The following is a 27,463-nucleotide window of genomic DNA, read 5'->3' as shown; positions in this document are numbered from 1 at the left end:
CAACAGGAATCTGAAGCTACAGTGGGCACAGACTCACCAAAACTGGACAGATGAAGATTTTTCCATCCTTTCCATTTTCCAATCTACAGCTATTCAGTGTATACACAAAATGATGACCTGATTAAAATCCATTACGTGTTTTATTAAGTACTATTTTAAAAAGTGCAATGCTGCATCCCTAGGTGTTTTTGCTAGATTGAGAAGACTTCCTGATGTGTGGAAGTCACTTTTTACATCATTTCATTTTCTTATCAAGACAGGTCATTTTTTTGAGGAATTTTCAAGATAACTTTCCCGAGGTTCCTTTCTGCCCGCCTCTCTCTCCCTCCCTTCCTCACTCCCTCCATCCCTTCTTTTCGCGCTTTCTCGCAGTCACTCGTTCTCGGTGCGCTTTCGTAGAGCTTTGGGTTGTGTGTGTGTGTTTTGCTGGAATCTATTGCCTACACGGCGGCTTCGCTTCGCTTCATTAGCAGCCGTCTAGTAACGAGTCGGTATGTCTGCGTGAACATAAGAAAGACCGAAGGGCGCGTTGCTTGAAGTGAACATGAAGTCGCTGCGCCTCTGGATCCTCCTCGCTGTAATGACCGCGTGTCAGCAGCTCGCCACTTCGGCCACATACGGTACGTCATGCAACACGCACTCTGCTGTTTTTGTGGAGGGGCTGCGGGATTGCGTTAAAGCCAGTGGGCACAAACATCCCGCTTACATCCATGGAGCTCGCACCATCTTTAGGCTGAAGTTGGAAAAACGTGATAATTCATGCTACTAGTTATTTGTTTATTAGTTCAATTTTATATACACGAGTCTATATTTCAGTCAAATCGTTCGTGATGTTTTGTGCTACTGCAGCAGTATCCATGCGTTTATCGTGACTGCATCTGTAAAGAAAGCTTACAACTTACAGTTTAACTACACTGTCAATTCTACCATTTTTTTTTCTAAACCAGTGCAACAGAATTGACGTCAGTAAGCTATAAAATACTGCTTGGTGTTCACATATACACGCCAAATACAAACTCTATTATTATTATTATTATTATTATTATTATTATTATTATTATTATTATTTCTGTATCTCGTGAGCATCTACCCTGTAAACATAACGAAAATCCAAATCTAAGCAGGATCACTGTGTCATTTCCTGTATGGCCAGAACTTGGCAAAGACTTTGTAAACAACTGTTGCAAGGAAAGCTATTCAGACAGCTTACCCTGCATTTTCTGTCGGCACAAGAAAAGAGAGATGAGTTTCTGCAATAAAGATGGCATCCCTTCTTCCTTACACAGGCCCTTCAGCATGCACTATGACTCATCCGTGAAGCAAAGCTGATCCAGTCACTGATGTGTTCAGTCTATCAATGTAGAGTGCATTCTTATATATAGATCCAGTCACTGATGTCTTCAGTCTATATATATGGTCATATATACATATGTGTGTTTTTAAATACAGCTGTAAAACGCATGTTATACGGAAGACATTAAGTCAATAGTGCAGATCAGTGATGTTCTGATCACTAATGTGTTCAGCTTGTCAGTGCATTTATGAACGCATGTGAAGAACATATACATTTTTTCACATTTACCAAAAAGCAATATTATTCTTCAAATCTTCGATCATGGTCAGTGTTACACTGTGCTGTTTTCAGCCTGATTTTGCTTTTTTAGACAAAAGTTGCATATTTGAAAATAATTATTTGGTCGAGAGTCAAGATTCTCAGAGCAGGATGATGCAACAACCATTAAAATCCATTTTTAGGATGGAATAGGTTTATCTGAGTCACCAAACTGCTACAAATAATGCAATGGCAAGAAGTTAAATTATAAATGAAACATTCTAGAAAGACATTCTTGCTGCCTCAAGTTTGAATGTTTCTATTTATGCATCCCTATTTTCTGCACGAGTCTGTACTGAAAGCATAAAGTGATTGAGGTCATTTTCTTTAAATCTGACATTATGACATCTGTATTAGAACTGAGACAAAATTTCATTACATTAGCAAATCTCACTCAACAAAGTGTCTTAAGTAATAATTTTAAAAGACTGCTGACATAACATAGTCTAAGCTCCCTTTAAAACATTCAGTAGTATCTGAGTGTTAGATCAATAGCACTGTTGTAGAGATATTATTTGATTTTTATGATTGAATTGCTAGATATTTTTGGATTTTCAAGATTGAGCTTGAAACTATTCTTTGAAGTGGAACAAACATACAGTCCAGAATCATTTAGCTGGTATTTAAGAAGTTGGTATCTAAACAGGGATACAAAATGTGGGGTGCTGACAGTGCTACAGTACCACAGATTTTCAGGAGTCTTTTGAAATTCAACTGCATCTGCTACAATAAAAATATAACATTGATAACACACATCACATGTATGCTGCTTAAAATTCTAACATTCCCAGTGTAAATGTAAAACCCCCAATTCCCATGAGTCTCGATTGAGAGCGAGTTTGTTTTAGCTCAATTCACCTTGCCAAGGATAACTATGCAGCTGTGTGCAGATGCATTTCAGCACCATGGATAGTGACTGCAATACTATTGGTCCCACATACACAGGGCTGGCCTACAAGAGGTGTGTGTGTGTGTGTGTGTGTGTGTGTGTGTGTGTGTGTGTGTGTGTGTGTGTGTGTGTGTGTGTGTGTGCATTCTGTTTGTGTAAATCCCTTGTGAAACATGCCTTGCATTCCCAAAGCATATGTTGTACCAGTTAGTTATTTTCAGTATTTATATTCTGAGAGGGAACAACCCTCAGATTCTGGCATGCGTTTGCACTCTGCATCTGCAATCTGGCCTCTTCTGCTGGCTGACTCACCTCTGACGAGTTGCCTCCTATCACACCATCAGTGTAGGAATGTCGGCTTACGTGTTTGTTCAGAGCAAAACAGAAGTTGCTGAAAAATGAATCTGGTTACATCTGAAGACAGGACATTACTGTTTGTGTATCAGTGCAAAAAAATCAAGGAAGAATAAGTTCCTTGATTGTACAATTGTTCATCCAGCTGTCTTGGTTGTGTGATTGAATTGTGGAAGCTGAGGAGATAAAGGTGATGGGGCAGAGCATTTAGAGCTGTAGTTAATTACGTTCAAGAGATGTTGATTTGTTGAGTGCTCACCTCATTACAGCCCCATTGTACAAAATGCAAACATTACCTATTATACCGCAAGATATTCAGATGGAAGACAGAATATGAATTCAGAAGTAACACAGAATAGAGGACAAATCCAGTCAGTTTGACCAATAGTAAATAAACAGCTCCTCCTGTTGTTTATGAGGAAACATTTCCATCCTTACAGAAGTAGTCTTTCCAGAATGACTTTTTCCCCATCCAAGAGGTCACAACAACTCACAGACTTGTTTGCAGAGTACTGTTTGTAAATTATATGCTATAACATTCAAAGTCACTATATCGCAACCCAGTAGGACACCAATGGGAGATTTTAGAATTCACTCTACATTACCATCAGCCAAGAAGAATCAACTGGAAAAAAGTCAAGTATTCAGTATTCAATACAGTTCCAGGGAATTCAACGAATCCCTGACACAACTCATAACTATATGATTCTGGCCCACCACATATTAATGAAACAAATGGGATTTTATTTTCATACAATGCAAGAGGATATTCACTATGAATCAGTGTAACTCAAACATCTACTGTCATTTTCTGCCCCTCCATTCACTTTTGTCCTGTCTATCATTCTTGCCTATCTGTCTCTCGTACACACTGGTTCAAGAGGCTCCAAATAAGCAGAGATAAAGTAGAAAGGAGGTGCCCACTGCTGGCACTAACAACAGAACACAGAGAAAAATTTCAGGGAACTCCCACTCCATGACTAAGTTTAGAAATAATTATACATGGAGTGTGTGCATTGAATAGGGATACAGGTACAGGATGTCCATGCGTTTGAGATTTTGATCTCACATTTCATTTTTATATTAACAAGGTCTGGTTGTGTTTGTTCTTTCCAGGATGGTGACCATGCACTTTGTAAACACTGTTTGTCTGTTGCTATGGTACCAGATGACTGACAGTACCTGATAAGCCTGCCACTGGCAAATGAGTTTAGGCTGTTGAGGTTAAGACTTAAGTTACTTTATGGAAATTTACAATTGATATGGACAGCTGGTCAGTCACGTGCTGTTTTCAACACTTAACTGCATTGTATAAAACAGCAAAGGTCAATCTTGCTTATCAACTAGGAAACACACACTCACACACAGAATTTAAACCCCAATATTTTGTCTCCACAGCCAATGGAGTCTACCTTCTCACTAACAGTTACTTAGTCTTCTGTCATCTGTTTTTCATCACTCTGTTTGTTCTTTCTCCTGCACAGTCTACATGTCTTTTCTTCACTTGCACTCACCCCCTCCACCTCTCTCTCTCTCTCTCTCTCTCTCTCTCTCTCTCTCTCTCTCTCTCTCTCTCTCTCACTCACTCAGGCTGTTTGTTTGATGGGGGGCTTTGCTCCAGTGGACAGATCTGTTGGGATGGTAAGTATGCAAGCAGACAACATTTTACTTTTCCCACTCTGAATATATATTTACATATCTAAACTGATTTCTGGCCCTTTTTAATGTGAGAAAAGAACTTTCAGGGCATTTAACATTATGTTTGTCATTTTTTAAATGGCTCACATCTAAGAATCTGCCAAACATTTCTTATCATTCCTTTTCGTTTTTATGCATTTGTTTGCACTTATTTGGATTAACGGACCAGAAGCATACGTTTATCCATATGTTTGTTTGTCCAGATAATATTTTATACTCCATTACTTCAATTTGGGTTCATATGGTGTTTGGGAGAAGCCCCTTCATATGTGTAAAATACTTTAAACAGTACAGACAAATTATTCCATAAGCACTGCCTTTTATGATCACCTGGTTTTACCCAGTGACAAGGACCTAAACGTTTCTATGGCAACTGCGACATCACTAAGGAAAACGCAACATATTTCTTTCAAGGTTCTGTGTAAGGGAGGGATAAAAGTGAGAAAGAGGGAAAATGAGTCATAGTCACATTTCTACAGTTAGTTCAAAAATAATATCAACCACAAACATACAGTGTATTAAACAGTGAAAAAGGCTTAGTAGACTTCTTAGGGTGTGTATTTGGTTTATTTCTGATTCTTCTTACTTTTGTTCTTTATGAAATAATTAGCCTGTAAATACCTGTAAAGAAATGTATGCATGTGCTAGCCCGGACTGGTCTAAATAATGGTAAATATATATATTGTTACGACCCCAAATGGTGTTTAGGGGTATGGTTGGGATGTAACAATATGAAATGATTATAAAGTTAGATTTCTGGTGTGTGTGTGGCAATCAACGACAAGGACAACAAATAGTAGGCAAAACCTGTCTCTATTATCATACAAATGGTGGTGACAAAAGTGGTAATATGCATGATATCTACAGAAACAAGATAACAAAAAGCACAAAGGGGAAAAGAGCCATGAGCGGTGCCAAAACAAAGAAATTAGCAAAACAAAACTGTGCTAGCTTGAACATAACCCTCTAACCTGAACTACAAAGAAAAGTAATAAAAACAAATCTTCAGCGTCGATGACGCCCTAACTAACCTATACTTCCTATAAAAACAAAAGATACAGAGGGTGGCACGCGCTCCTAACCTAGTGTGTCTAATACAGAAAAGCTTACCTACGTGTTGCACAATGTATGTCACGTGACGTACTCACCTGTCCAGTTTTCCCCAAAATAAACAAAGTTATATCCACAAAGCGAAGAACACAGTCACAAGTCACATACACAAAGTGACCCTCAAGTCGCATACACAAAGTGACCCTCAAGTCACGTACACAAAGTGACCCTCAAGTCGCATACACAAAGTGACCCTCAAGTCACGTACACAAAGTGACCCTCAAGTCACATACACAAAGTGACCCTCAAGTCACATACACAAAAAAAAACCTAACAAATTGGGATACATGAACAGTCTGACATACTAAAACCGAATGAACAACAATAGAGCCCTCTAACAAATTAGCACACATCTTCTTTCTCCTTCTGTTTCTGTCTCTGTTTCTGATTCTAATCCTGATTCTGATTCTGGTTGATTGGTGGATCGACGGTTGATGTCACACAGGATAATGAAGATTGACAGGAGATGCCCAATGGTAGGATCTGAAAAGATAGATAGTGGAGAAAAGAGAGAGAGAGAACAAGAACAAGCAAAACAGCGAACCCACAAACATAGTTCGTAACAATATATATATATGTATATATATATATATATATATATATATATATATATATATATATATATATAATATATATATATGTATATATGGTAAATATGGTAAAAAAATGGAAAAAAAATATATATCACATATATATATCACAGTTATTGTTGCTTATACATAAACAATTAATATTGCTGCATATATGTGATATGATTTGACCTTCAGTACTAAACATAAAATTATGAAACATTATTTTGTTTGAGCATGAGTACTTTATTAATCATACACCAATGGTTATTCAAAGCCTTGTAAATGCTGTTTGAGTCAGCACGACTGATGACTTGTATTCAGTCAGTCTGCTTTCTTGTGAGTGTAAAAGTAAACATATCATGCTCTTGGCAACCTTACAGCAATATGACTGTGTAAAAATGTCTCAGAAGGTAATAACCAAGTAAATGTTCTCTGTAGATAAAGATATTCTCTGTTCCAAAGGAGATAGATAGAACTAATAGCTGTAGGCAACCAGTTTTGCAGCATTATTGGTATGTGTCAGATGTGCATGTATTCTTATATGCTGTCTCTGTCATTCCAGATGAGTTATTTGGGCAGTGCCTTACACAGCAGCAAGAGAGATTTCGCTACAGGGTGACTGCTGGCTTACTGGACAGACTACAATCTTTACTGCAAATGCTCATGAAAAAAGGTCTATTACACATGTTTTCCTAATGGTTATATGATCTTGTATCTTTAATACTGATTTACCACAGAGACTCCTTTAGGCTTATATGTGTATACAATGGCATAGGCATAGTGCACAGTATAAACACCACAATGAAATGTTATGTTCCATCTGCTAGCATAAAAAAAGAAAAATATGTTATCGTGGCTAGGAAGGCCGAGTGTATTACTGATATTGAGGCATATTTTGTCCAATGTTTTTTGTAGGCCTGACCTGGCAGGATGAAGCCACCCAATCAATTGTAGATAAGGAGCTTAGCATGGTTGAGAAGATCCCACTGTCAATTGTGAAGAATACTCCCTCCTCCAAGTAAGGAATTACACAATTTAAAGTATGTATTTTTTTATTTACAAAAGCATGCATATTGCTTATTTAAAGCATATACAATTTTAAGTGCCCTACTTATTGTAAAAATATACTGTATGTCCAGTGGCATTTCAGAATACAGTGTTACACATAACAACAATTAAAACATCTTGGTGTTATTTCATGTTCAGGGCTCATATGTAAAAATAAAAAAAAAAATTAAGAAAAAATACCCTAAATATTTGTATGCTTTTTTAAAATTCATACATCTATGCCAAGAAGAAGATGCAGTGCCTGGGTTCCCCTACATAATAAGTTATTGAGCAGCACAAAGGCATGCAGTAAATCAAGTGAATTACCTCAAGAAATCAATCCTAAACCTCAGCTCCTATTACACTCTCCCTGAAATGTGTGAATGCAGTTCACACAGAAAAGCATAATGCAACACTCCACCCAGACCTGAAAGCACTCTCATACAGACAATACAAATACACAGTCTCTTTTCCTACCAACAGTGCTGTTACTCTGGACTGACCTCCCTAATAGGCCAATTAATTAAAAAATAAATAAAAAATCAGCCCGTACCAGTCATTCTTGTCCTCTCAGAAGTCTGCGTATCTAGGGAAGTATCCAGTGCCATCCTTATCCATTTACCGTGATCTTTCCCTCCTGTCTTCTTTCGCCTCAGCTAAAGCAAACAGGAGGATGACTAGCTGAATAACAGGTAAAGGCAAGTACGTTCCCTAAAATTTGCAAACATGGAAGATTTCATTCTGGGACATCCTTATGGCTATGAGCACCACAGGTACAAAGCTCCCAGGAAGGATCTTCGGTCTCCTTTAAGAATTTCTCAACTCTTAATCTCATAACTTTCTACTTCCTGTTATTCCAAAAATCAACCTAACATCCACAGCACTATAGAATGCATGTCCAGTCTCCCGCTTCCAGGGTGAATATGCTGGTCCTCATTAACACCCCCCACCTCATCAATAAAATACAGATGTCATTAAATAACGAGTACATATAGATTTATCCATGACAAGCATTATTAGGTATTAAGAGTATTGACTTTAGATGTGAATTTTACTTAAAAGAAGATTGATCTCAATCTCAGAACCCATTCTCGTCCTTCGACATGCATTCATCTTAATTAAAATGATCACTCGCTTCTTATCTAGTTTTCATTCTCTTTCAGCTAAAGATTCACTGGTAACTTTTTTTTTTAGAACAAGTACAAATACATGTTTTTTGTTAATGTTTGATACTGATACCAAAATGATATCTACTTACAGTGGATGAAAAAAAGTCTACACACCCCTGTTTAAATGTAATATTTTTGTGATAAAAAATAAAGATAAATCATACCACAATTTTTTATATGATTTATATTGATGTTACATTTAATGTGAAATTGCAACCTAAAAATTAAGTGAAAAATAAGTATGCACAACCCAAAAATCTAATGCTTTGTTGAGGAACTTTTTGATTTTATTACACCACTTTTATTTCCTTAATGTTCTTTCACAGTCTAGAATATGGAGTCTGCGGTGCACAGCCATTTTCAGGTCAATTCACAGGGCTTTGTGCAAAATGTTGATCTTTTGGTGACGCCATTCCTATTCCGATCTATGCTTTATGTCACTGTTGTGCTGATATTCTTCTTGTGCCAGGAATGAGAAGGATAGAGATATGGATCTTACATGCAGGAAGTCTCCAATACTTGTCAGATATTCCTGCAACTCCTTTAAAGTTGCTGTATGTCTCCTCACAGCTTCCCTGTTAAATATTCAGCTTGATATTTTGAACATATTAGAGGGATGTCCTGTTCTAGATATTACTGTGGTGTTTTATTTTCTTTACTTGATGAAGATGGCCTTCTCTATATTCTATGGTATGTTTGAAATTCTTTTTACCCCACTCATCAAAAATTGGGGTATGTTATAGTACAACCAGGTTTTCTTCCCAAAAATCTTTCAATTCATATTTTTTACTTTATTTGTATAGGTTGCTATTCATATTAAAGTCTTTAAAAATGTCTAAAATTATTTTTCTTGGTTTCAGTTTTTTAAATAAAAGAAAAATGCAATTTGAACAGGGGTGACTTTATATCCATTGTAATTTTAATCAATCAGGGTTGTCATGAAAGCTTTTATTTAGCCTTATTTTCTTTGGTTTCTGCACATTTAGAAATCCACTCCTATGTTTATGTTGTTTAAACAATATCTGTAATAGAGAGTGTGAGAGTGGCCGATCTGATTGTGCAAAGCAGTTTCAGCGAACCTCGTCTTTGAAAATGAGCACAATGTGCAATTGCATCTTGACTCATGAGTTTAGACAGTATTTCTTCCAATCTCCTTTTCACCCAGATCTAATGGAGGGCCAGCAGACCAGCTAAACCCCAAACTCCAGCGGTACATGGACTACATGATTGTTGATCCTCCTCAGTCTTCCCTTCACATGCAAAGCCTGGAACCTTATACCTATCAAAAGGTTAGGACATGTGTGCATAGACACACACATACACAATGGCAATGAAATTTTTAAATCTGTTCTTTTTTAAATACATTTGCATTCATTCTGACTGTTCATATTCTCACCATGCAGTATGGTTACCAAGATGAAGAGGAGCGCTCTCTAAACCTGGTGGATGGGAACATGTACCACTCATCCTCCTCTAGAGTGCCAAGGCCTCGTCCTAATGCTCTGGATAAGGACACACAGCTGCTTCAGGATCTGATGTCTCTCCTACTCTCCTCTCCTGAACAGACCAACACCGGCCACCGGGTGGCGACACCCCTCTCAACTTCACCTTTCTTCGAGGACCTGGACTTCCCACTGGAGTACAGCAAAAACTATGTTTCCAAAGGCATGGGGGCCAGTAGCCAGGAACAGAAGAAGAAGTCCTCCAAGCAGTCTAGGCCTGATGATGAGGGTGAGTCCTGGGAAGTGGGAGAACTGCAGATTTTCTTTGGTGTTGTCACAGAAAATCCAAGAGATGCATTAGTACCCATAGACTACAACATAAGTACAAGGCAATCCATAATTTGATATAATTCTTGTTCTGTAAAATTCTAATATTTGTTGAAAATGTGAGAGCCCCTTTATATATAATCTGCACACACATACTACAAGATTTGCCCAGAATAAAACATCACATTCTTTCAGATTATGCACACAATTACAGCCCTGATCATTAGAATTTTAAGAACCTGGGCTCTTGTTGATTTTTCATGAACAAATTTGACAATTTTTTTGTTGGTTATTGTTAAAACTGTGTTTTCCCATGAGACAAACAGCGTTCCCCCACATTACAGGAGTCATAAATATTAAACAATTTTCATATGTATGATTTTAAATCTGTTTAGATGCAACTGGGAGCCTAAATGACTTAGCAGTTAACATTTCACCTTCCTTCTTCTACCGTATGTATAGAGTTTGGATGTTCTTACCCTGCTTTGGGGGTTTCCTCCAAGGATGTCCATGATCTCCTACCAAGTCGAAAGATGTAGGATGTAGGATGGTTGACATCTCTGAATACTCTGTAGTGTGTGAATAGGGGTGTGTACATAATTGTTCTGTGTGAATCTCATCCAGGGTTACCCCTGCCGTTTACTCTATCCCCTGGGATAGATTACAGGTTCCCTGTGTATGTCAAGTGGTACAAAAAAGGCATGGATGGATGGATAAATGCAGCTTAGAGTGTGCGTCAATACTGCATTTTACACATCCTGGGGCCCAAGTATAAGAAACTGTTTAGGGACTGAATTTTAAATGATGTTAACACCTAAATATACTGTATAAACAAGCACAAAACATCTTAAATAATCTGAAAGTTTTGAGCAAATGCACAAAGCAAAGGTCTTGTAAAAGAAGGCAAATTGCTGACTTTCTAACTGCTGGCTTTATGTGCTGGCATTTTGTGCAGATCCCACTCAGCAGAATCTGAATGAGCTGCTATTGCAACATGGCTTTGACCTGACTCATGTGAACCCTGCAGACCTGGAACGTCTCTTTACTGTCCTGGATCTCCTGCAGAGTGAACCTTCAATCCCACACAGTCAGGGTGATGCTCTACTGTCAAATACTGTTCCTTTAATAAAAAAGCTTATGATATGGGCCATTTTTGTAAGCACAATATTAACAGCTTATACTTTCTTTTTTCCATAGATCATACTATTGATTCATCTGCCCCACAAAAACTGGTAAAACTGTTTATCCAAGAATTACTCAAGCTAGATCTGTATTTGCACTGTTGTTCATATATATTGGAGGTTATATCTATTAATTTGACATTTCCAACAGAAGGAAGTGTATTTCTGAATTACAGGACATTACTGACCACTATCATATTAACAAACTGATTTTTAATTGGGTGTTTGCTTTTTACAGAAGATCACTGAGGGAGAAATGACACACATGGGGGAAAAAGCTTCAGCACCAGCCATCTCCTCATCTTCTATGGAGGGTCCCAACTCCGGTGGATCTCCACAGTCCAATGATATTAAAGAGGAAGCAAGTTTAGAGGCTCCTCCAGCTTTGATGAAACAAGACAAAGGGTGGAAGGTAGAGGAAAAAGGTTGGAAAGGAGTCCTCAATACAACACCAGCAAAGAATCAATCCCAATACAAAGAGGAGTATGGATATATTGTAACAAACAAGAGGTACAACCATTGCCACATGTATTCATCTGCAAAGTGTTTGAGTAACTCACTGCACAGTTCCCATTTATCCATCCATCCATTCATCCATCCATCCATCGATTCTTAATGGCATCAAAACCCTTCATTTTGGATGGATTATTTGTCTGTGTTTGTGGGATGTTTATGTAATTTGTGGTACCTGTGTTTGTATGTGGCACATCAATGTGTGTCTCTACAGTCCCCTCTCTCTGTTTGATGGCATTCGTCTTTTGGTGGCCCTGACTAAGAGGATCCATCTCACCATTGGCTCTTTTATCAACATCAGGTAATATCAGTCACTATGGCAGGAAATCCCAAGCATACAAAATAGTCTTGATCCTTAAGACATTTTCACTGACTGTCTGTATTGCAATAGTTATTTTTTAGTACCTGGTATGTATCGGCTTAATTTGATTGTCAGCAGAATAAACTATATTAATATAAACTGCCACACAACAGCTCAGCACTTGCAAACGTGTGTGCAAATACAAGATAGCCCTCATTTATAATTTGTTTATCATTTATCATTTGTTTCATATTTCTCATAGTCCACATGTTACACATGAACATTTATGTTGCTTTTTTTACTTAATGTTACTTTCAGGTCAGAAATATGTGAGCATTGTCAGTGTAATATTAAACATAAAACATTTGCAAATGGATGTATGTATGTTCAGTAGAACATCTTATCCATGCACATGAATTTTTATGTAGGGAAAAATCACTTGTGTTAGTAAAAATGTTAAATGAGCCATTTTGGTCTGAACAGAACATTAGAGCAAAACATATTTGCACACGAGGCTTATTTATATTTCAAATTCTTTAGTTCTTGACTCAATGCCCCAATCATGATTCTCTAAACCTTTTGTATCCTGAGTCCAAGTTGTGGTGAGGTGGAGACCTAACCTGGGGTCCCAAGTGTGGTGAAGAACCATGTGGTGGCAAGGAATGAATGGCATGCTCATCTCTGAGGCACCCTGACCCCTTGATCGTCAACTCAGCCACTAACCTCCGCCCTCATATCCCCTGTGTTCCTGTAGCTTGTACTTGTTTTGTGTGCATGACTGTTAAGTTCTGTTTGCAGCGTGGTAGGTCCGGCTCTCACATTCCAAGTTCGCCCGAACAGCCAGAACCTGTCAAATGCTGAAGTGGCGGAGAAGGCCGGTGAGTGTAGAAGAACATGACGGCAATTATCTGTCAAACAACTAAGCACACATTAGATCTGTACCAATCTCAATAAACATTATTTGCTACTTTGTGAAGTAAATCTTTTAATTTCTTTACTGTTATTTTGAGCAGTGGCTGAGACGAACTTTCTAGAGTCTGAAACTGGGCTGAATGTGCTTCAGGCAGGTGTTGGAGAGGTACGTTTTTTTTTTTGTCTACATCTATAGTGTTTGCACGTAGTGTTTGCAGTTTAATCGAAACACATTTTAGGTTGTCTTCACAAGGATCCTGATATGTGAAATGTGTAACAGAGTAATACTGGCCCATTATTACCATATCGTCTGATCACCAATACCTAGAAAGATGATGCGCTCATCCAAATCTGGCTGCCAGATCACAGGCATAGCTCAAGCTTCATAAAATGTACCTGGCATGACATAGATAAAGCATAGTTTACAAACGTGTTACTTTGTACTCAAAGCCTAAATACTACACGTGCATTAGATATGGATATTTGATTTGATCAGTTTGGTCCAGATACCAAACATTTCCTTTAGCAATCTTTATCTTCAGCTATCTGTAGAAGTGAATGTGTAGAAAACACACATGCTTAATCCGACCGTTAATCCACACGCGTACAGCTTCGTTTGTTCTTTATTCCTCTCTCATTTCGTATCACTCAAAACCTGACAGAGCTTCTCTGAAGAGCCATTAACACCCCCCACCCTTTTCATCCTGCCTCGTCACCGTTCGCTCTGTTGCCATGACGACGACTTCATAAGTGTCAAACTGACAGGCGCGCGCGGGATTTCGTTCGCGCGCGGCCGAGCTGAGGCGTCCGACAAGCTCGTCTGTTCCAGCCTGGTGTTCCGTTTCGCTGATTTATTAAGATCCCTAGTGTCGAGCTCGTCTTGTCTCAAGTCTCAGTTTGGGTTTCTGCAACTAAAAACCGACGAATAAGGCTTAAAGAATATATATATATCGCTCGAGGGCATCACGTTTGTCCGCCGGTTTTGCACCTCAGACGCCGTCAGTCAACCGTCTCGAGTCTGTGTTTGTATCTGAGGTGAGTTAAAAACTTCCCCACTGCTTTAATTGTTGATATAAATGGCCCATTTTCATAAACACTTTCAGCTGTTGCAAACTATCCATATTTCATTGGCTGAATTAATGTTTTGTTTTTAACCTAAAATTAAGTCATTAAGCTTGTTTTTTTTTTTTACTTAATTGTTGCTTGTATAATTTCTATCAAATCTTTATGGAAAATAAAGGGTTCGATGGTTCCAGGTGTTTTCATTAAATCTAAAATAAACCTTAAATACAACTATATATAAATCCTTATACACCTATATTTTAATTTATCCTATTACATCATAATTATATAATGATTATGATCTATTATATAATACGAATTATTAGAATTATTGCAAAACTGGGTCACATCTACATATACATCACAAATTAGAGAGAGGTATATGTAAATGTGACCCAGTTTTGCAGTCATTTTAATAATTCTGGGTAATTGTATTTATCCATGCATTTTTTTTTTATTTAATTGTAATTGAATTATTGAATCAAACCATAAATATATAAGCGAATCAAAATTTCTAAAAGAGAATAAAATAAGCATGTTCTTGCATGTAGGTAAGGGAATCCTGTAGTGCACTCACCTCACTTCGCTGCAATGTCTTCACAGACAGTGATGTCAGGTGAGGCGGTTGCTGTGGCGACAAGGTCAGCGCAGTTGCCACGAACATGATGATGTAATGCCCTTACTCCTGTGTGGTCTGCCTCATATCAATAGAGAGGCAGAAATAGAAAACAAGAGCATATCTCGAGCTAAGGCTTCAGGAGGAGTCTCAGATCAGGATTCAGATGAGGAATAATGAGTTGCAGTTTGTATAACTGTAGCTGAACTACAAAATAGACCTGTCACTCTATCTGTCCGTTTCGCCTCTATATTTTTCACTTTTTCTTATTCTTTTTTGTCACTTTTGATGGCCAAAGGGTTTACATCAGGTTACCATGGCAACTGCTGCCCCTACTGAGGCTTATGGTAACCCAGACAACAGGGTGGGAGGTGCAACCTCCTTTTGAGATGCTTGGTCTGTCTTGTGTGTTCCTGTTCCCGCTTTCCCGCTCATCTAATTCAGTTTCCTTTGAAAAAGGTCTAGCAGAATAGAGTTGCCTGGGTGGTCTCTTGATAGAACGAGGATTTAACTCATTCCACCACAAAAAAGAAGTTCAAGGAGTCTTGTCTGTTGCTAAAGCTGTAATTTGCATGGATTAGTTTCACTAAATTAGTTATTTCTTCACAAAAATAATACATACCGAAGGAGCATGCATTTGTCAGAAATCATAATAGACCTGACATACTATAACATTCATACACAAACCTTAAATGTACAGTGCAGCGTTGTTCAACCTAATCTCTGCCCACTGCTTCTGTAGCTTAAACGTGATTACACAGATAAAGAATTTTGAGATGAAATGAAAACATATTGACTTGAAACATACTCCATCAAAATATGCCTGAAAAACATGAAAGGTGCATTTGTGGAAAAAAATAAATAAAGGACAGGGTTTTTTACCACCCCAAAGTTGATTATTTCATAACGATATTTGAAAGTGACTTATTCCTCTAATAGAACAGCAGTTAGCTGTATTAATTAATGTTGAATCATACTTATCTACATGTACATATCTACATGTATATCATTGAATTTCATGTTGCGAAATGTCCACAAATCTAGGAAAAATCTCACAAAATTAGTTGCTGTTCTAACAGCTATAAACACATTTCCTCAGTTTTTCTCTTTCCTCAAGGTAATATTTTACAGAAAAACTGTAAAATCCTCTGTGCTGAAGACTCCTGTGCAAAATTACATTGCACTGACACTGATGGCTTGTTCCAAAAATACTTAATAATTAAGTCTCCTCACAGAAATCTTCACCATATCAACAATTTCACATGTTTTATTCAGTTTATTTATATATTTATATTTTTTCCCCTTACAGAATAAAGATGGGGTGCCGGTGGCAATGCGTGTGCGCAACAGCAGCCAGTGGGTGTTTCTTATGTTTGTGGGCGTGGCTTGTGTGGGTGGGCTCTTAGTGGGCTCACTAACTATAGCATGTTTGCATAGTCATGCTCAGCAGCTGGCTTCCAGGAAGTTAGGCTTGGGTCCAGAGGCAGGCAGTGGCACACACTATGCCTACCAGGTTAGTTGAAATCTTAACTCCATCAGACAGAACTATATTTCATGATCAAATACTTTGGATATCATTAAAATTTTTAAGTTTGCTGTTTTTAGTTATTTTGTTTGTCCCACTTTTAGGATCTCTGTAGGCAGCACATGGCTGCTAAATCCTCCTCAGGAAGGCAAGAGAGTGGTGTTTCTACAGGAGGGAGTGGGACCGGAGGTGCAGTAGGAGGAGCTGGAACAGATACTTCGAGGATCAGTAGTGTATCGTCTCAGTACAGCGATGCCCCTCAAGCCAGCCCCAGTTCACACAGCAGCACTCCTTCCTGGTGTGAGGAGCCAGCACAGTCAAACATGGACATCTCCACTGGCCACATGATACTGGTAAAGACAAAGATGCTATCACCATGTTTTGCAATGTTGAAGTCTCCAAATGCATCAGTGGTACACACTCATACACACTCTCTCTTCTGACTGTCTCTCTCTGTAGGCATATATGGAGGACCATGTAAAGAATAAGGACCGCTTGATGAAGGAGTGGGAGGCATTGTGCTCCTACCAAGCAGAACCCAGCACTGTGTCCGTTGCTCAGAACGAATCAAACATTAAGAAGAACCGCTGTCCTGACGCTGTGCCATGTGAGCCTTCTGAACCAAATAAATTTCCCCCATTAAAATGAAGCCCCATCAGAGCAAATTCCCCTCCTCTTTCATGTTTTTGCATTACCACTGTGTGTAGGCAAGCACATTGTTCCCTGACTATTTAACATGTAAACAAAGCCCAGAAGACAGCATTTTCTATTCTTTTGTATATATACGTTCACACCCTCCGCTGTTTTGCAGGTGTTAATTGTGTGTAATTCTGTGCTGTACAGATGATCACTCCCGGGTGAAACTGAAGGCTGAGGTTAACCCCTCAAGAGCTGACTACATTAACGCCAGCACCATAGTAGGTTGAAGTATTTAATTATAATCAGCTACTTATGATTATGCAGGTCTTGTATTAATTAAAAAAAGGAGTGGTTTTCTGCCTTTGAGCAGTCATAAACCCACTCTTAGTTGTGTGTGCTCAGACCTTTCTGACTAGAAAAATGTTTTGCCTGTAAATGATCAAACATTGCACCTTGTTCTTCCTCTGCCTTCTCCAACCAGAAAATTCCCACTTTCCCACCCCTCTCCTTTTGGTTGCCAAGGTGACAAAATCCATTTATTCCTCAGCAGTGTGTCTTGGGTTTTGGAATCCCTATTTTGCCGTTGCCATGGCTGAAATGTATTGATCTAGCTCTGGGCGGAGGTGGTACGGAAACCCCGCTGTTCTGTTGAAGCACGTTTGGATCATCTATTAAGCCTTCTTGTGCACTGATCACATGAATAGCTTGTTGCCATGGTGATAGGCACAATCTAGGGTCGGAAGAAGCCGAAGGCGCTGACCAACAAACTTTTGTCTTTTAGATTGAGCATGACCCCAGAATGCCAGCATACATCGCCACTCAAGGACCACTCTCGCATACCATTTCTGACTTCTGGCAGGTCAGTGTGTGTGTCTGTATGTGTCTGTATGTGTCTGTATGTGTCTGTATGTGTGTCTGTGTGTCTGTGTGTGTGTGTGTGTGTGTGTGTGTGTGTGTGTGTGTGTGTGTGTCTGTATGTGTCTGTATGTGTCTGTATGTGTCTGTATGTGTCTGTATGTGTCTGTGTGTGTCTGTGTGTGTCTGTGTCTGTGTGTGTGTCTGTGTGTGTGTCTGTGTGTGTGTCTGTGTGTGTGTCTGTGTGTGTGTCTGTGTGTGTGTCTGTGTGTGTGTCTGTGTGTGTGTTTGTGTGTTTTAGCATATAAAATTAAAACTACCATGATATAACTTTAGGTACCAATTGTGATTTTTAACTCATTCCCTATATGTTTTTGTGCTTTACACCTCTCAGCTTAGACACAAGCATAACTTAAAAGTGACACATACTTGTGACATGGTATACTTCTAATTTTGTAGAGTAATTTTCCCCTTTATTTTTCCCCTGTTCAACCATCAAAGGAAAATGTGAATGTACCTTCACTAATATGGAACATTTGGACACACTTTGGACCAAAATTGCACTAATATTACAGTTTTAGAGCCAGTCGGTGTCTACCACTAAGCAAAATCATTTAGAAAATATAATTTCACTGAGACACAAACATACACATGAGTTGTGCTCCAAATGACATACTACAGACTATGCACTATGTACTTTACTGTCTTGTGTAAGAATTTTAGAGGGTCATCTCTAATGGAACTGTTTCTTCTAATCAGAATTAAAACTGCTACCCAGTTGGTGGCAAATTACATGAAATGCACATAACATGGTTTCACTAGCTTACAACAAGAGCTTTAAATTTTTAAAAATAAATGACAAAATGTGGGCTAATTTAAATCTCTAAGATGTCTTTTCCACCAAAGCAATGTCAGCCATCCTGGAACATTTTTCTCATCTAGATTTAGTGCAAGGTTGCTCAGCCCCTCTATGTAAGCAAGGCTGAAAGATTTGAGTGGAGAAATTGTCCAAACTTCCACAATTAAGTAGCAGTTCAAAAAGACTGTTGTGTGGCAGGGGAGATTTTCATGCTCTCCAGTTAGTCGCTGTCGTGTGACAGGGGAAAGCTGACTGGTAGAGGGCACTTGGCAGGTGAAAATCATGGGGAGAAAAATAGGGAAAAATGGACACTTCTATCACTGCAAGGGAGTTAAATAATTCCAACATTTTGCAAATCCCTCTATTATCAAGAATTTACTCTGAAACATCTATTCATTTGGAGCATCTACAATACAAGTCTCTGTGAAGAAGCTGTTACACTACAATGATAACGTATTAGAACAAGCAAATGCACATCAAACTGTCCTAGGCGCTGAAATGGAGCACAGAGTGATTGCTACTGAGCAGCATCAAGCTGTTCGTTGTGGCAGTGAATATATGAATATATAATGTGTTATGAAGTATAAAGGGAAGAGAGGGTTACCTAACAGGGATACTAAGACATGTGAGAAATAGAGCTGCAAATTATGTATATTCTTCAGCACTTAAAAAGGAACACGACAAAGATGCAGCTCCAAACCCAAACACATTGTCAACGGATTTAGCAAGACAGAGAATATCTGGAGAGTAAATGTGATTGGTATAGGATTATGCTATTTTTTTTTTTTTTTGGTCTGTATAACATAACACAAATTCTAATAGTAATAGTAAGTATTATGCAATAGCTTTTGATTCTAATTTTTATGCTTTGCACTTACTTAATTAAACAAACCAGAACCAATTAGTGCCCGATTTCCATTCGCTGATAAAACAGCCGATTTCCAGAATGCCATTAATTCTCACTTTTCTCTTCACCCTGTTAGCGTCTGTGCTATAGTACTGATGTATGCTTAGTGTTATTCCCAGCAGAATGGCTGAGAGATGGGTTTTTGTGTGTATGTGTGCGTTGTTTCCGGTAGATGGTCTGGGAGAACGGATGCACTGTGATCGTGATGATGTCTGCGCTTGTTGAGGATGGAGAGAAGCAGTGTGATCGTTACTGGCCTGATGAGGGCTCATCCCTCTACCACATCTATGAGGTACATGTGTTCCTGTTATGTATTATGGGTTTTGAAATCTGGGTAAATATCTTGATTTTTATACTTTTATTTTTTCATATAATTGTAAGCTGACTGTAAATGTCACATCATGCACAGGTGAACCTGGTGTCGGAACACATCTGGTGCAATGACTTCCTGGTACGGAGCTTCTATCTGAAAAATGTGCAGACGCAGGAGACACGCACTCTCACCCAGTTCCACTTTCTGAGTTGGCCTGCGCAGGGTATACCAACCTCCACACGCCCTCTGCTGGACTTCCGCAGGTACTGCACATACATTTATTCCAAACTTACAGCACACATTGTTCCCCTATGCTGTTAGCCATCATATTCTTTCTTTATTTTTTTTTGTTGTTGTTGTCACGTGTATCATTTAGACATCTTTCTTTCTATGTCCTCATTTGTCTTGTACTCTCTCTTCTCTTTTACATCTGTCTTTTACCTTCTCACTTATTTGTATCTCTCTCTCTCTCTGTCTCTCTCTCTCGCTCTCTCTCTCTCCCTCTCTCTATCTCGCTTTCTCTCTCTCAATCTTTTTCTCTCTATGCGCGATGGAGCGCAGCGGGGCCCGTGGTATTGCACAGCTGTCTGTGTCATTTTTGTGGTTTGCAGCTAGTAATCTGACTCCAGTTGCATAGTCACAAAAATGAGCACGGACAGGTGTGGCTGCAGCAAGAGCAACGCTGATGGTACGCTCCATCGCCTCAAAGCCTCCTCCTTTCCTCCTTCTCTTCCCATCTCTATGTATTACACCCTTTCTCTTCCTTTCTCATTCTGAATTATATATCTGTCGATTTGTGTATATCTTTCTGTTAAAGTGTCCTTGCATGCAATAATAGCATTTTTAACAGTGAACCACATTTATATGGATTCTGATTACATACATTGGTAGATGGGTCAGTTTATAAACATAGCACTAAATCAACTTTTTTTTTTGGTACTTCTGTTGAAAGTTTCATGTGACATAATTTCAGTCTCATGAACTTGGTAGTGGATAAATACTTTCCATATATATTATATTCCACTCATATATTCCACACATATACATGCTGGTACTAATATTGATATATGTCCATGTAAACAGAGACTCAGATACTAAAATCTAAGATATGTGAACTAGTTTATGAAAAGCTTACTGGCTTCAGCTAAACAATATCAGCAAACAGTTATCAAGCTGGATATTAACAGATTTGATTGAAAATATAAGCGTTTAGGGGGCACGGTGGCTTAGTGGTTAGCACGTTCGCCTCACACCTCCAGGGTTGGGGGTTTGATTCCCGCCTCCGCCTTGTGTGTGTGGAGTTTGCATGTGCTCCCCGTGTCTCAGGGGTTTCCTCCAGGTACTCCGGTTTCCTCCCCCAGTCCAAAGACATGCATGGTAGGTTATTACGCCCCGAGTCTAGGGGAAATCGGAACCTCCGAGAGGCGTAATAAGGGAACAGAGTTTGAAATAGTGGGATCCCAGTTTTAAATCACTCCGGCCGATAATCAAACACATTCACCAAACCAATCAAGGGATAGGATTAAATTTATTAAGAATAAATGTGACAGGTGAAAAGTTGCATCTCTTCGGGGTGACCAAAGGCCAAAACAACAAACAAAACAACTCTCAAAAGCAAAAGGAGAAAGGGGCTAAGTGACCTAAATGAACACAAAATAAAATACATTTATCTTCCCTAACTCCCTAACGAAAAACAGAGTACAAACCAAGATATCTAAATAAATAGGCTGGACACCCCTACGCTCCACGTGCTTGAGAAGTCACTTTAAGGACAAAAGTACAGGATCAACAAGTTGTTCAAAAGGCACATTTTCACTGGGGGAATAGCAAGTTTGATCATCGCCCGGAGGAGGGATCCCGGAGCTCTCTACCCAAACGCGGCCGAACCAAAAATGAGCTCCATGTTGAACGCCGGAAGCGCCCTTATAAGGAACACGCCTCTTCTGAACCGCCAATAGAGAGAGAGAGGAAATCATCGGGCGACCTATTAGAGCACGACAGAAGAAAAAAAAGAGAAAAGAAAACAAACACATACCAAATACAAAAACGTAGGTCGTAACATAGGTTGATTGGCATCTCTGGAAAATTGTCCGTAGTGTGTGATTGCGTGAGTGAATGAGCGTGTGTGTGCCCTGCGATGGGTTGGCACTCTGTCCAGGGTGTATCCTGCCTTGATGCCCATGATGCCTGAGATAGGCACAGGCTCCCCGTGACCTGAGGTAGTTCGGATAAGCGGTAGAAGATGAGTGAGAGTGAGTGAGTGAGATATAAGCGTTTATACAAGATATTCGGTATTCATGAAAATCCAGTATATTTTCATGAAAAATGTTTGTATCCTACTTGTGAATGTGTTAAAATATGTGTAACACACTGACTAACTAACTAACTCAATTTTAAAATTGGGTGATATTATTGGTATGAATTAAAAAACATACAATACAAAGAAATCGAGCAAACACACTCAATGAATAAATAAAACATTTAAAAAAAAAATTCAATTCAGTGTACACGAATTAAGGCAAATAATTTGTTCAGCTATGATGAAAATGATTGCTTTGGCTTTAGTTAAAATTCTGATGCCTCACACATTTTCTGACATTTTAATCTCCGCATTTCACATGCAATTGTAGGAATTGTAGCAATACAACAGTAATATAAAATAAAATTAATAACAGTTATATATTGTACAGCATATAACTGATACGGTAATATACATTGTTACAAATTTTTATTATTTTTATTATTATTAGTAGTAGTATTAGTATTAGTATTATTAGTATTATTATTATTCAGTGTAATGATGTTTCCTGGTTATTTAATAATTCTTTTTGCTCACTGAGAAAAGAACAAAGTAAGTAATTTTTTAGTCATTTTTTGGCCAAATGACTATGTTAATGACAGTCTCTCTGGTGTTTATATGAATTTCCCCAGTCTTTGATCACGGGCCTTGTTTAACTTCTGGACCTCTACTGAATTGAAGTGTGACATGGATATGAACACTGCATGATTAATGCTCTTTAATGGATGGGCATTTTTCCCCTCTATTTTGTGTCCCTCTCCTCTTTCCCCACAGGAAGGTTAATAAATGCTACCGAGGACGCTCCTGCCCAATTATTGTCCACTGCAGGTACACTGTTTCAAAGCAAATGCTTACATATGACTGCTACAAAACATTTTTCCTTCATTAGCTGTCAGTCTATTAGGTGCACCTAGCTTTTATGTGCATTTGTTTGTTAGCTTTTATCATCCATATATTTCCTAACAGTATCTGTTTCCATCTATGAACAATTTGTTTTACCTTGAAAGGACAACAAAAAGGTCTCAGTTGATTAGGTATTATTTGGGTTGTATCTTAGTATGCATCTGGCATCTTAGTTCAGATTCAGAATACAATTTTGTCACATACACAACCATAAATATTGTGACATTTAGTAAAATGCTTCATTTCTAATTAAGATATTATTTTGGATATGAGATATTGGATTTCACTACACGTTGTACTGTAAATGGTGTTGCTGATAAGAGTGTAATAGGTACAACAATGATGCACACTTACTGTCCACTTTATTACACCCAAGGCTGACTACCACTTAAATGGGCCACTTAGTCCATGGTGTACAGTTAATTACAAATCATCTTTCCCTATCCGCAATTATCCAGGTACATTAACCCAGCCTAAGACTATTCTCAATCCTTTAGTGAAATCAAGGTGTTCTTGCATTCCAGCAACACCACTGCACATATTTGTAGCACATTAGTGGTTGGTGTACCTGATAAAAGATCCTGTGCACATACATTATATTGCCAAAAGGTTTTGGGACATCCCTCCAAATCATTAAATTCAGGTGTTCCAATCACGTCCATGGCCACAGGTGTATAAAATCAAGCACCTAGGCATGCAGACTGTTTCTACAATCATTTGTAAAAGGATGGGTCGCTCTCAGGAGCTCAGTGAATTCAAGCATGGTACTGTGAAAGGTTGCCATCTGTGCAAAAAGTCAGTTTGTGCAAAAGTCACCAGCTTTCTGCAGTCAATAGCTACCGAACTCCAAACTTCGTGTGGCCTTGAGATTAGCTCAAGAACAGTGTGTAGAGAGCTTCATAAAATGGTTTTCCTTGGCCGAGCCACTGCATTCTGCCTTACATCACCAAGTGCCATGCAAAGTGTCGGAAGGAATGGTGTAATGCATGCCACCACTGGACTCTAGAGCAGTGGAGATGGGTTCTCTGGAGTGACAAATCACGCTTCTCTATCTGGCAATCTGATGGAGGAGTCTGGGTTTGGTAGTTGCCGGAACAGTACTTGAATGACTGCATTATGACAAGTGTAATGTTTGATGAAGGGGAATTATGGTGTGGGGTTATTTTTCACGGGTTGGGCTTGTCTGCTTAGTTCCAGTGAAAGGAACTCTTAATGCTTCAGCATACCGAGACATTTTGGACAATTTTCTGCTCCCAACTTTGTGGGAACAGTTTGGGGATGGCCCCTTCCTGTTCCAACATGACTGTGCACCAGTGCAAGGTCCATAAAGACATGGAGGAGCAGGTTTGGTGTGGAGGAACCGTGAGACTGTGAGCCAGGCCTTCTCGTCCAGCATCAGTGCCTGACCTCACAAATGCGCTTCTAAAGAAATGGTCAAAAATACCCACAAACACACTCCTAAACCTTGTGGAAAGCCTTCCCAGTAGAGTTGAAGCGGTTATAGCTGCAAAGTGTGGGCCAACTCCATATTAAACCCTACTGATTAAGAATAGGATGTCATTAAAGTTCATGTGCATGTAAAGGCAGAGGTCCCAAAACTTTTGCCAATATAGTGTAGGTATAAGCTAGGTGTACCTTATAAAATGACAACTGAGTGCATGTAGAAAATCTATACAACAGGGCATGCTCTTATAGAAAACTAATCAATGACAGAATGTTGTGATGTTTCACAAAAGAACTTTGATATATTAGGAAAAGCTAACAAACTTTCACATTCTGATCGATCAGTGCATTGAAACATTGAACAGTATACGGGCATAATTTTATTTTAAACTTCTTTGTAGTTGTTCTGTTTAATAAATTGGTTTAGGCTGACATTCCTTTTTAATCGCCCCTTATTTCTATAGTGATGGCACAGGCCGGACTGGAACATACATCTTGATCGACATGGTTTTGAACCGCATGGCAAAAGGTGGGTTCTAAGGCTACTAAAATTTTCCATTCAGACATACAATTTAATCCATACTATACTCGTTTACTTTTTTCTAAAAAAAAATCACAGTCCTGTGCTATTAACCTTAAATATTAGTAAAGGTAAACTAAAATATTAGTTTTAGTAAGGCACCATGGTCAGTAATGTAAACGAGTCTTTTCTAATTAACAATTGAAAATTACAGTATAGTGTTGCTTTGAGTCATCCCCATCTTCCTTTATTGTAGAGGATAACCTTTTTAGGTCTATGTTTTTTTTCTTTCTGGGAAATGCTGTGACTGAACTATCTTTGTTTTTTATGACATAGGTGTGAAGGAAATAGATATCGCTGCGACCCTGGAGCACATTCGTGACCAGAGACCAGGAATGGTGCGCACAAAGGTAACACAAACTCAAAACAAGCAGGCTTGTGATAATGATACCTGTGGCAATTATGAGTACATCAGAAAGTATATAAATATTATGCTATGCAAGTGTAGATCAAGTCTCACAAATATTCTTTCTAGGTTCTTAATATGTGCCTTTTATAATATGTCAAAAATATGTGAGGAGACTATATGGCTAAAATGATACTGGCTTTGCTGTTGAGTTGATGCATGTGCCCTTGTCTATTCACAGGACCAGTTTGAGTTTGCTCTTACTGCTGTGGCTGAAGAAGTAAATGCTATCCTTAAAGCTCTGCCCCAGTGAGCCCTAATCATATGCCTGAAAACCACATACACATACAATCCATACAGAATACATTGATGCATGAGCAACTACTACATGGACCTCATGTGTCTAAACCTGCCTCCATCCCACTCCAGCATGTATGCACACACACACACACACACGTCCAACCAGCACTCAGACTGTTTTGTTTCCTACAGTACAGACACACCTTACATCATCTCATCTTCAGTTCATCGTGCATACCGAATCTCTAACACACAGACAGCTTATTTCATTAACTCCAACTTGTACCTTAAGGATCACTCCTTATTATTTAGTATTAAAAACAGAAGAAGTTGATTAACCCTCTGTCCCTCCCAATTTGTCCTGCCTCCATTTCTCTCTTGTAATCATAGTGATGGCTTTATCCTGATTTTACCTCAGCAGTGCTGTGAGTGTTTTTTTCCCAGGATTCTCTTGTCTCCAGTTGCATTAATGGATGACTGAGGGTGAGTGGTTTAGAGACCTTAGGCCAAGATCCAATCTGCCCATGCTCCATTTGATGGGTTTATGTGGTTTGATGGAAATTCTGAACGTGACTGAATGATTGTCTTCTGTCTTCTCTATACCACCTCATTTCCCTCCTGCCTCTTGCACACTTTGACACTCTTAATTGTAATTGTTCTTTTCTTCTTGGATTCCAGCATTAAAAAAAGTATAAAAATATATATGTATTTAAGCAAGAAATATATATTAATTTTGTATTTTGTGGTGAGTAATAAAACAGTTTTGTGACGTCATGCAGCAGCATCATGCCTACATGTCGTTTTTGCTTTATTCCACTTGTAATTGACAGTGACAAAGAAATTAAACAAGTCAGTGTATAAAACATATGTGCACGGTATACATATGTATGCCCATAATGGGTATGTTGTAATTTCATTTTCAAATATATTTGTTACTACAATGGTCATTAAACTGAAGTCAATGTTTTAAACTTGATTTAGAAATGTTCCATTATAGCCCATTTTTCCAGGCTCATTTTCCCACAAGTAATAATGAAGTATTGAGTAACAGATAGACTATAGTCAGTAATTACCAAGCCATCTACACTTATATTACCAAAGGTTTTGGGACACCCCTCCAAATCATTGAATTTAGGTGTTTCAATCACTTCCACAGTCACAGGTGTATAAAATCAAGCACATAGGCATTCAGACTGCTTCTACAAACATTTGTGAAAGAATGGGTCGCTCTCAGGAGCTTGGTGAATTCAAGGGTGGTACTGTAGCATGGTACTGTAACTGTTGCACAGGTTGCCACCTGTGCAATAAGTCCATTCGCAAAATATCCTAACTACTAAATATTCCACAGTCAACTGTTAGTGGTATTATAACAAAGTAGAAGCAATTGGGAACAACAACCATTCAGGTGTTACAAACTCCATATTAAAAATGGGATGTTGTTAAAGTTCATGTGCATATAGAAAGGCAGACGTCCCAAAACCTTTGCCAATATAGTGTAAATGCTAGGTGGAGCTGATAAAATGGCCAATCAGTGTAGGTAGTGGATGGTGTATGTAATTAACTGGCAACCTGGTGTGTGTAGCTAAGTACACTAAATGAATAATCTGTTTCATAATACAATTATAAGAAAAGGATGTTCCAAATTATGTATTTCTTTTCATATACCCATAGATATTATTTCAGCAGATC

General features: G+C 38.6%; 1 protein-coding gene across 3 annotated transcripts; it reads left to right on the top strand.

The window, feature by feature from the left end:
• The first annotated feature begins 364 nt into the window (after positions 1–364).
• On the top strand, positions 365–26,557 carry ptprnb (protein tyrosine phosphatase receptor type Nb). Of its 3 annotated transcripts, XM_060868624.1 has the most exons (23): positions 365–620; positions 4,446–4,496; positions 6,798–6,908; positions 7,151–7,253; positions 9,617–9,740; positions 9,855–10,182; positions 11,176–11,313; positions 11,418–11,452; positions 11,640–11,911; positions 12,129–12,215; positions 13,014–13,093; positions 13,229–13,293; positions 16,115–16,318; positions 16,435–16,683; positions 16,790–16,937; positions 17,174–17,247; positions 17,751–17,828; positions 19,763–19,882; positions 20,000–20,166; positions 22,977–23,030; positions 25,013–25,077; positions 25,405–25,478; positions 25,716–26,556. In XM_060868624.1, the coding sequence occupies exons 1-23, from the start codon at positions 545–547 to the stop codon at positions 25,785–25,787; spliced, it is 2,775 nt and encodes a 924-aa protein (XP_060724607.1). In that variant the 5' UTR covers positions 365–544; the 3' UTR covers positions 25,788–26,556. The 3 variants fall into 3 exon arrangements, with proteins under 3 accessions (XP_060724607.1, XP_060724608.1, XP_060724609.1); XM_060868625.1 differs by lacking the exon at positions 4,446–4,496 and having other exon boundaries at positions 25,716–26,557; XM_060868626.1 differs by lacking the exon at positions 12,129–12,215.
• The last annotated feature ends 906 nt before the right edge of the window (positions 26,558–27,463 follow it).

Source organism: Tachysurus vachellii, chromosome 4, assembly GCF_030014155.1.
Source record: "Tachysurus vachellii isolate PV-2020 chromosome 4, HZAU_Pvac_v1, whole genome shotgun sequence".
Classification (NCBI taxonomy): domain Eukaryota; kingdom Metazoa; phylum Chordata; class Actinopteri; order Siluriformes; family Bagridae; genus Tachysurus; species Tachysurus vachellii.
This window is presented reverse-complemented; position numbering and strand designations above follow the sequence as displayed.

Excerpts from the sequence above, each read along its gene's own strand:
- ptprnb (XM_060868624.1), top strand. The coding sequence starts at position 545 with ATGAAGTCGCTGCGCCTCTGGATCCTCCTCGCTGTAATGACCGCGTGT. Across the intron at positions 16,938-17,173 it reads CTGTCCTGACGCTGTGCCAT|ATGATCACTCCCGGGTGAAA; the intron begins GTGAGCCTTCTG and ends TGTGCTGTACAG. Across the intron at positions 17,248-17,750 it reads ACATTAACGCCAGCACCATA|ATTGAGCATGACCCCAGAAT; the intron begins GTAGGTTGAAGT and ends TTTGTCTTTTAG.